The following is a 10,617-nucleotide window of genomic DNA, read 5'->3' on the forward strand; positions in this document are numbered from 1 at the left end:
TACTTATAGTGAACGCGAATCTAATCATTTTAGGAATCGGTGAACATGAATAAATGAATTTGTGCATGTAATTATCTATGTTTTTAAGGTGTAATTTATCTAAACCAAAGTACCTGAAGAGATTTGCTTTCCTGTTAGTTTATCGAAAGTTGTTAATTAATTGACAGTTTGAGATTTATTAAACTATTTCTTTATTCTTTTCGTGTGACCTGTAACCTATAATCAAATATTTTAAATTAATTCACCACCGTTCCCTGTGATCGACACCCGACTTACCTAAGCTATACTGTAATCTGACTAGGTACACTGCCTATAAGTGCATAGTTAGTCTAAGTTTGTTAGGTTATAAATATTAAAATTAGTGGGTACTTTTGTGCACATCAAGTGTCTTAAACCATAAAGTCGTAAACTTGGTGGCTTTGCATGCCCCAAATGAACCGAATCTCGAAATATCAAACATTACTTCCATAAAATGAACCCAAACTCATGCATGGATGATTCAAAGCCTCAAAGTTGGCAACTTTATGACTCTAGGACCAAATGAACACCAAGAGTAGCAACTCTAAGCTCCAGAAATGTCTAACTTACAAGATCTCATCTATGGGACCAAAAAGAACCAAAAATTCAAACAAAGAAGATCTAAGCATTAACAAAGCAAGTTTTAAGCTTTATACCTCAAATGAGTGCCAAATGATGAAGATAATCCATATATTCAAGCTCAAACTCCAACAACTCTCCGTCACAAACTTCTTCTTATTCCTTCCAAGGCATCAAACTACCAAGAAACGCACTCCACAAGGTCAAGAACACACCAAGATGATAAAGGGTTCGATTTTAGGGTTTTTGGACAATAGAGGCTGATAAGGAGGCTAACCCATGGGACTTAATGACATTATATAGGACTTGAACCCTAAAAATTAGGGTTTTTGGTCCTGACCACGTACGCTGCGAGTACCTTTTCGTACACTAAGCGTACGTGCATGCCTCCGCATTTCTTAGTGGTCCACTTATGCCCCGCATACACCAGGCTTACACCCAGCGTATGGCCTCAACAATCCCACTCAATAAAGCCTAAAACCACTAAGCCCACACAACTTGCATAACTAAACAATTAAATAAATGATTAAATAATTAAATAATACCTTGGAACCATCGGGCGTTACGACCCTTATCTTCACCTTCTATAAAGTGAAATCGTCCGAACTATACAAGGTTATTGTTCCGACAGCCCGAAGCTATGAATATTATTTCCGAAGTGAAGGTTTGTGCTTTAAATTTGAAGTAGCTCGTAAAGCATATTATGCTCCTTCGTATTTAGTTATAGCGCAGACATATCTTAGTGCTCATAACATGGTGTGTATGTTAATATGATTGGGTAGATGTATTTATCATGTATGTATAACCTAAGCGTTTATGTATGATTAGTCAAGTACCAAACCTGATTTTGTATCTATATATATATATATATATATATATATATATATATATATATATATATATATATATATATATATATATATATATATATATATGAGTATATCTTTGAGACACAATACCATTATTTCTAAGTTTTTTTATTATGTTGAATACTTAAGCCATTTTCTTGTACCCTGTTTCATTGATCAATCAAAGATAAATTTCCATAAAATTAGATCATACTTTTTGGTAGTATTAATGGCGACTTCCAATTGGAGAGAGAGAGAGAGAGAGATGGTTCGGTTATTTCAGTTGGATTTTAAATAAAAAACGAAATGAACCGAAAAAAATACCATTTAAAAAAAAAACAAAAAATTGGCTCGTTTCTTTTTGGTTTTTGCTTTTAGTTTTTGTACCTTTTCCCCCAATTTCAGTTTGGTTTTTATGCAATCTCGATTAGTAATAATATAATATAGTTCTATAATGGAACAAAAACTTAAAAAAGTATGAGTACAAAATATAATAATGGTTTCGGCCCGAAAGAAACTGAATTATGTAATGACAACCACCAAAATGTCACTATTCTCTCTTATCCCTTGCTAATTTTCGACGTTTTAGCACACTATCTCGTTGCTAAATTGGAAAACAAGCTCATTCGTTGCATATTTGTATCATAAATTAGCGATATACGATTTGAGTTGTGAATTGAACGTTTTTTGCTCTAGTTTCTTGCTAGAGCCTCATTTTTTAGTTTCGTTTCAGCCGTTCTAAAAAACAGAATTTACTAAATTTTTAAAGTTTATTAAAACCAGATTTATATTAATAAATATTACATATAAATTAAAAAAAGTACCCACTTAAAATTTATAAATAAATACTCATTAGAAAGAAATTAAGAAAACCTTCCTATGTCTTTAGATAGTAATAATTAATTACGGATGAAACTTTATAAACATTCTAAGAAATTAAGAATACGTGCTTGGTGTTCTTTCATCCCATTACGAATGTTGTATACAAACTTCACGTTTGTGAGATTTCTCTCATGGGAGAACTACAAACGCTCACCACCACTCCACTTACCCTTTGCCCAAAAGGATCATTCGATTGAAAACATCAACTACAAATACACACGATTAATATTAAAGACTTGATTACTCTTAATATAATAGACCCTTTCATCTCTTTATAATGGGGGCGAATGTTTCCATTTACAACCGTTCATAATCAATCAATCAAAATACTTGGCATAATATATAACATCTCTATATATCCATTGATCTTGTTCTAAGTTTCTTTATTATTTGTAGAATGATACTTTCAGTTTATAAGTCAGTTCAGTTTTGTTTCTATGTTTCTCTTTGTTTATTTTTCAGTAATGCAATGGTAAACATACCAAAACATGACTCGGTAGAAGCAGTCTGGGCATTCGGAGATTCCTTCTTTGATAGCGGGAACAATAACTTTCTAAATACATTGATCAAAGCTGACTTCCCCCCATATGGAAAAGATTTTATGGGAGGAGTATCATCAGGAAGATTCACCAATGATAGAACTATTAGCGACTACATAGGTAATTAATATAGAACGAAAGAGTTCAACCTCAAGAATCTTATCATCAGATTATTATTATTATTATTATTATTATTATATATCTACACATGTTGTACGTTCGAATCATTTCCTTTACTAAAAATTTGCTATCTTTTGATGCTAAATTTATAGTTAAGAAACTAGGAGTGAAGGACTACCTTCCAGCATATTTAGACCCTTACATACGAGAAAAAGATCTTCCTACGGGTGTATGTTTTGCTTCTGCTGGCTCTGGGTATGATGGCGTAACCTCCCAAATACAAGTATGCATGCATGCGTATATATAATTCCTCATGTCTGCCTTTTTTTTTTATTAATAGTCGAACTAAATAACATTCATGTATGTTTGTGTGTATTTTGTTCATTTTTTATGGGCGTATGACATTTAGAATGTCATGCCATTATCGATTCAACTGGAGATGTTCAAAGAATACATTTGGAAGCTTAATAGAATTGTTGGAGAAGAAGCAGCAAAGCATATAATCAAGAATGGTGTGTATTTGGTATCATCAAGCTCCAATGATTGGAGTATAAGTTATGGCCTTGTTCCAGTTAGAAGATTGCAGTATAATGCGACTGATTATGCTAATTTGTTGGCAAAAAATGCTAGAATGTTTTTTGAGGTAATCCCATGCGTATAATTATCTTATTTTAGTTGTAGAACATGCTCAAATATCATTACTAGTTTTTCCTTTAATTTAGGGTTTAAAATTTTGCATCAACTAATTATTAGAAAATATATTGAAAGATTTCATCGCTTTCCATAAAGAATTTGACAAAGTTGTACATACTATTTTCTCATTTCAAAAAACATAAGTTCGTCCGCAATGCATAGTTTAATGGAATGATTAAATGAGGTAGAATATTTAGTTTACATCAAATGGATTAAACTCAACTATAATAGGATGTCATATTGGTGTTCGATGAATATAAATAAATAAACAAATTTTATTGTTAAATGAATAACAAGCAAATGATTTTATTCTTTAAATATGTATCACTAGAGTTTAGTGAAGTGTAGCAAAAAAAATGGTAAAGTTTATGGAAAATGAAATGATGGAAATCTATTAAACTATGTAGAGTTCAATTCATCATAAACCGACTTTAACTATAGAATTACTAACTCTTTATTATATCTTTTAATTTACATGTGAATGTTTCCAAAAATTTGTTTAAGGAATTATACAAATTGGGAGCAAGGAAGTTAGTTGTCTTCGGTACACCCTATATTGGTTGTTTTCCATTAATGAGAACTGTATTTGGAGGAGTACGTAGAAATTGTGTCAACATGTTCAATGAAGATGCAGAAACCTTCAACAAAATGTTAAAAAGTCAGCTCGAATATCTTCGAAGTAGTCTACCACATTCCACGATTTGTTATGTTGATTACTTCAATCTCTCACGAGAAATCATTCAAAACCATCTCCAATATGGTATTATGCACTAGATTCCACCTTATAGTACGATACCCAAATAATTTGTTATGATACTTCTAAAATTCATATTTCTCAAAATTTTATTGGAATTTGTCTCTAATGAAGAGGTAACTAATTAACCAACAACAATGTGAGTTTATATTCCTCTACAAGGTTGGCATTTATTCTCAATAGCTAAAAACTAAAAGTTCTCAAAAATTCATATTTCTCAAAATTTTATTGGAATTTGTCTCTAAGGAAGAGGTAACTAATTAACCAAACAACAATGTGTGAGTTTATATTCCTCTACAAGGTTGGCATTTATTCTCAATAGCTAAAAACTAAAAGTTCTCAAAAACTATTTGAAGTAACTTTTAGATTAAAAACTTTTTTGCTTAAAATAATAGCAAGTTTCTTGTTAAAAGCTAAAAGCCGTTAAAAACTCACTGTTGAACACGTCCATAGAGTTTCTCCATAATCATAATCTTCGTATATTATTTTCGTTTTAAATTCATGGCACAAATTTAAGGAAGATGATGCCTATTAACATTTTTCATCTGTTTTTTTTTTTTTCCTTTTTCTTTTCTCAGGCTTCGAAGATGTAGACAATGCTTGTTGTGGAACAGGGTTGTATGAGACATCATATCTTTGTAACAGACTTAGCCCAATATGTCCCAATGACTCGAAATTCTTATTCTGGGATAGTCTCCACTTAACAGACAAAGGCTACAACATCGTTGTAGATCATGCTCTCCCACAATTGATTCAATGTTTGCACTAAAATCATGAACCCTATATTGTGTTGCGTATACCAATCCTTTATTCTTAAAAAGCATAACTATTCAACTTTCTAATTAAATAAACGTGAACTATTTCGCTTTCTAAAGGAATAAACCATGTCTATTCAGTAGTTCAACTTTTGCAACATGAAGCAATTTTATTAAAAAACCACCAATTGTTCTAAAGGAAACACCTTTAGATTCCGATAGTATTTCGATTACTATTAAAAAATCCAATCAACTTCAAGTGTTGTCCGAAGACCCGATGTAAAGGATATTTTTGTAGTAGTTACTTAAAATATTGATAAACTAAGAGGTGTATTAATCAAAACATGATTATAAGTAGTCATGTTAATTATATTGGGCTACTCGAGAATCAAATATGCATTAAAGTATTGTACCTTATGCATCAAAGTGACTCAAGGTAATGTACGATTATGATCAAAAGATGTTGTGAAATACCTTGATTTGCGAATACACTGTTTCTAACAACTTTCGGTTTTGATAAAATTCAACTTGGATGTAAAAAGTACCAGAAACATATCATTGTTTTATACAAAATGAAAACGAAAATGTTTTTTTGTATAAAAAGCACCTAAACCAAACCTAAGAAGCCGCTTTCTTCGACTTATACATCTTAGCACAAAAGATATAAACCACCATATTGAAAAAACTAAGCCCCGCCAAAAGCCAAAAAAACCGATCCAAATGCCCTTCATTCAAGTTATCCGGTATCCAACCCGCCCGCCCGTTTCGCGTAGTCAAAACCGTGACCACGGTCAAAATAAACGAACTCAAATAATTCCCCAACGAAGTGGTCAACAAAGAAAGCGCGCTACACAAACTCCTCATCGCATCGGGAGACTGATCATAAAAAAACTCAAGCTGCCCGATAAACGTGAAAACCTCCGCCGCCCCTAGGAGGAAATACTGCGGGATTTGCCAAAGGATATTCATCGGGACAGGGGTATTTTCGTCAATTAACCCGAGGGAGGCGGCGATATCGAGGCGCTTTATTTCAACCAAAGCGGCGGCGGACATGCAGAGAATGGAAAGGAAGAGGCCGATCCCCATCCGTTGAAGCTCGGTGAAGCCGCGGCCCTGCCCGGTGATTTTTCGGGCAGCGGGCACGAGGATGCGGTCGTAGACGGGCACCCAGAAGATGACACTTATGACATCGAAAGTGGAGAGAGAAGCTGCGGGGATTGTGAAGGAGAAGACTTTGGTGTCCATCATCATGCCTTGTTCGACGAACATTGTTGACATTTGGGCGTATACGGCTGAGAAGACGATTCCGGTTGCCCAAATTGGAAACATTCGGATTAGGATTTTGAGTTCTTCGACTTGTGTTACGGTGCATAGTCTCCATGGGTTTGAGTAGTTTCCGGTTGTGGTTTCGTGTGGTGTGAGAATTGCGGCTTTATCGAGGAACCTTATTAAAAAAGTTATAATTAGAACTTGTGAAAAAAGTATAAGGATGAAAGAGGTTAAAGAGTGTGTTTGGTTGTGGAAAATTTTCCAGTTCTCCATGAAAATTTTGGAAACGCGTTTAGTTGATTCGGTTTTCAAGAACTTTGGAAGAAAATGAAAATTTTTATATTTTCCAATTGTATGTAAATTAGAAAAGTGGTTTTTATAGTTTTCTAAATTCCTAAAACGGAAAATGACAACTCCAACGGTTTCAACCAAACGCGTTTTCTAAAATTTTCATTAAAAACTCGACTCTATTTTCTGAAAACGTTTTCTAGAAAAATAATAACAGTTTTCCACAAAAACTGTTTCCATTTTCCAAGAAAATGGACGTTTTCAAAAAAAAAGAGTTGAGTTTTCAATGAAAAATTTAGAAAACATGTTTGGCTGAATCGATGGGGTTTTCATTTTTCGTTTTAGAAATTTAGAAAACTTTGGAAAACTATAAAAATCACTTTCCTAATTTACATACAATTTGGAAAATAGAAAATTTTCATTTTCTTGGAAAATTTTCATTTTCTTGGAAAATTTTTGAAAATTTAATAAACCAAATGGTTTTCAAAATTTTTATTTTCATTTAAAAATTTTCATGGAAAACTGGAAAAAATTTCACAACCAAACTAAGTTTTCGAGTAAAAAAAAGAACTTACTTCAATTCATCGGTATGACCAATTTTCCTACTCCCTTTAATCGCGGACAATTTATCAGGAGTTTCATACAAAAGCGAGCTATCAATGGGAACGGGTAAGCTCCATTTCCTAAACGAAGCAACCAAAACTTGACCCATTCGTGTAATCGGACTCCCACCCGGTTTTTGAAATCGATAAAGTGGGGTCCCCAAAAAGAAACTTACAATAGCAACACCCATGAACAAAGCCGGAATCCCAAACCCTAGGCCCCACCCTTTATTGTCTTGAATCCAAACTATCAAAGAGCTTGAGATTAATGCCCCGATGTTTATTGAGAAATAAAACCAATTAAAGAAAGATCCCTTTGTTACCCTTTCTTTGGGATCCGTGTCATCAAATTGGTCTGCTCCGAATGACGAGACACAGGGTTTGATCCCTCCGGTCCCAAGGGCAATTAGGTAAAGTCCCGAGAAGAAAAATAGGTATTGACTTGGTGTGGCGGGAGGACATGTGGGGCCTACGCATTCGATGGGCTTTAAAGATGGGATTGATGCCGAGAGTGTTAACGTGCACATTCCCTTTGAGGAAAATAAGAAATAAAGTAAAGGATTGTGTTAGCATGTGAGAAAATAGCAACTTACTTCCATTTATTTGTTTATTTATCATTATTCATAGCATCCTATTTTCATTTTTTTTCATGCAAAAAAAAAAAAAAAAACATTGTACTTTTAAAACAATATACATTACAAATTTTTATCCAATTATAAAAGTAGAAATTGGTTTGTATAATGATGGTATTATTATATAGTGGATAGGTTTTTGAAGATACAATGTTGTAATAGAAGAAAAAAGCAGGATTCTATAATGAACAAACTACTAAAAGTAGGTTCCTATTTTTGCAATTAAAGCTTGTTATAATGAAGATGGAGAGGGCATTCACGTCTTTTTCACACAAAAGAGATTGAGAGCAAGTCCATGTTATACTTTATAGTTTTTGGGTGTGCAATTTGTGTCCTAATGAGTGCCAAATGTAGTGCAACCTATTCATACAAGAAAAAAGTAGTGCATTTGGCATACACTGGATTGAAACTAGGGTTGGTATCAATGGGACAAAAGACGTGAATGCCCTCCTTATCTAAATCATTGTACTGTGTTTGACATGCATTGAATTTGGACAAGCAAAAATGTCGATGGGACAAATTTTGAAAATTAAAATTTGGCCAACTAAAACAAGTGGAACATGAACTCGCTCTCAATCTATTGTTTGTGCAAAAGACGCGAATGCCCTCCTCATCCTCATTATAAAATATACCCCTAGAAAACCTTTCCAAGCTTAATAGGGCTATTTGTCATGATAAAGATAAGAAGGGCATTCATGTCTTTTGCACAAACGAGAGTATGAGAGCAAACCCATGTCCCACTTTTTTGTGCGACACAAAAAAGTTACAATTTTTGTCCCATTGACATTAATCCTATCGTGTATTGAAAGTGAAAAGTTTAAAAAGAGGATGTGATTACAATGAAGTAAATAGTTGAAAAGACAGCAATAGTCCAATATCTCCCCCAATAAGCATCCGCCAACACAGCACCAATGAGGGGAGTAAGATAGCATGTGCCTTGCCACGTGGTAACATTCCTTGCAGCTTCAGCATTTCCTTCATGCAACTTTTTTGTGAGGTAGCTCACAAGATTTGTAGATATTCCATAATATGCGAGCCTCTCACAACACTCATTGCCTGAGTCAACTCAAATATGTATTATTAATATTTCATAATGCAATAAAATGAAAAATAAAATTAAAAAAAAAAAAAAAACACAAAATGGAATACCAAGAATAAAAGGGCATGCTCTCCAATTGCCTGTATTGCTTTTTAAAACAGGCCTTCCTTTTACATCAACTGAACCATCTCCAGTGTATAAGCTGTCATCATTCTAAAAACAAAAATTATAGAGATCAAGATTTAAATGATGTTTAAGAATATATAAATGAGGGAAATCTTGTAAGAAAGTAGGAGTTAAAGGGAAATGTCTGATTTAAGATCTAATCAATTAAGATGGAATCTTTCCAAATTCAGAAAATTGAAGTTAACATAAGAATAGGGAGCTCTCTTTTAGATATGACTTGACTTATTGTAGAAACAATGACTTAATAGAAAAAGTCAAGAAAAAAGAGGCTTTTTTATATGTATGTGTGTGTGTATATATATTAACCTTACAGGGACTTATCTTCCACACTGATCTGTTATTCATTATGTTTACTCGATGCCTAATCGCGTGTACCCAAGATTAAAGGCGTTTGTTTTTGTTTTCAAATTAGATTACAGATAGCAGATAATAAGTCTTTCTATCGAAAACTAATCAGTTAAAGCTTATTGCAGAAATGATACTCAAGAATGTAATATTGGAAAACTTGTGATAAAATCCATGATAATCAAGAAACCAAGAAACTAGTCAGATAAAGTTACGGAAACAGAACGGATCATATAAATTAGTTTAAAATTACTAGCAATCCAAAGTTCATGACTTAACAATCAAAAAATCTTTTGATAAAATCAAAGCTCTAATGATGAAAACGAAGCAGCAAAAGGTAATAGCACCGAATTGCTCACACCAAACTCCGAAAACCCCAATACAAATTTACCTCGAAAAACTTAAAGATGTTTGATTGTTCTGAGTAAACATGAAGAAACTGAATTGATCAATAAAAGATATAATGAGTATTACCTCTACAAGTCTGCCTTCTAAGAGCAATCTTTCGTCTTCATGGCGCCCCATCAAGCCACAAATCTAATCGCCGGAGGAACTTGGCCCCCAAATCAAGAAAACTGGAGTCGGTTGAGGATCAAAAGTAGAAAATGCTCAAACATAAAGAAAGCGGTAGTGGGTATGGGTATTGACGCACGCAACCTAGGTTTCCGCACTCAATGGATATGATAAGATCACGATTCAGAAACGAAAATAATTTCAACGGGTTAGTTTTATAAGATCAGTGTTAGTTTTAAATCTCCGATTAATCGCTATTTAAGGTTTTTCACGGATTTGAATCTAGAATCCAAAAAATATTTGGTGTTTGATTTGAAAAGGAGATAGAATCTACAAATCCTTCGGTTAGAAACAATATTATGTTAGATATTATTTTATAAACCTTCTTATCTTATGTGATATTAAAAAAAATAGATTATAAGATGTAGATATTAAGGATGAAATAAAGTAAAAATAATTTTAATTGAATTATAAAGTAATTATTGAGCATGATAATAGAAAATTTAATAATTTATAAATATAAATGTTTTGTCATAAGTTCATAATGATATAAGT

The 10,617-nt window shown here is 33.1% G+C and overlaps 2 protein-coding genes across 2 annotated transcripts; one reads left to right on the plus strand and one right to left on the minus strand.

Moving 5' to 3' along the window:
- The first annotated feature begins 2,796 nt into the window (after positions 1 to 2,796).
- On the plus strand, positions 2,797 to 5,202 carry LOC145049650 (GDSL esterase/lipase At5g42170-like). The gene is made up of 5 exons (XM_078998029.1): positions 2,797 to 2,986; positions 3,139 to 3,269; positions 3,396 to 3,629; positions 4,184 to 4,439; positions 5,012 to 5,202. The coding sequence occupies exons 1-5, from the start codon at positions 2,797 to 2,799 to the stop codon at positions 5,200 to 5,202; spliced, it is 1,002 nt and encodes a 333-aa protein (XP_078854155.1).
- A 497-nt stretch (positions 5,203 to 5,699) lies between these two features.
- PTR2 (peptide transporter 2) lies at positions 5,700 to 10,383 on the minus strand. Its single transcript, XM_079000581.1, has 5 exons — positions 10,024 to 10,383; positions 9,129 to 9,231; positions 8,818 to 9,035; positions 7,321 to 7,877; positions 5,700 to 6,632 (listed from the first exon to the last, which is right to left on the minus strand). The coding sequence occupies exons 1-5, from the start codon at positions 10,072 to 10,074 to the stop codon at positions 5,807 to 5,809; spliced, it is 1,755 nt and encodes a 584-aa protein (XP_078856707.1). The 5' UTR covers positions 10,075 to 10,383; the 3' UTR covers positions 5,700 to 5,806.
- Between the last annotated feature and the right edge of the window lie 234 nt (positions 10,384 to 10,617).

The sequence above is a fragment of the Lactuca serriola genome, chromosome 5 (assembly GCF_051521515.1).
Source record: "Lactuca serriola cultivar US96UC23 chromosome 5, Lser_US96UC23_V15, whole genome shotgun sequence".
NCBI classification, from domain to species: Eukaryota; Viridiplantae; Streptophyta; class Magnoliopsida; order Asterales; family Asteraceae; genus Lactuca; species Lactuca serriola.

Bases quoted from the DNA above. Each gene is read 5' to 3' on its own strand.
- LOC145049650 (XM_078998029.1), top strand. From the start codon at position 2,797: ATGGTAAACATACCAAAACATGACTCGGTAGAAGCAGTCTGGGCATTC. The intron at 2,987-3,138 runs GTAATTAATATA...CTAAATTTATAG, and splicing joins AACTATTAGCGACTACATAG to TTAAGAAACTAGGAGTGAAG. The intron at 3,270-3,395 runs GTATGCATGCAT...TATGACATTTAG, and splicing joins GCGTAACCTCCCAAATACAA to AATGTCATGCCATTATCGAT.
- PTR2 (XM_079000581.1), bottom strand. From the start codon at position 10,074: ATGGGGCGCCATGAAGACGAAAGATTGCTCTTAGAAGGCAGACTTGTA. The intron at 9,232-10,023 runs GTAATACTCATT...TTTTGTTTTTAG, and splicing joins TAGAAGGCAGACTTGTAGAG to AATGATGACAGCTTATACAC. The intron at 6,633-7,320 runs GTAAGTTCTTTT...TTTTTTAATAAG, and splicing joins GGTCATACCGATGAATTGAA to GTTCCTCGATAAAGCCGCAA.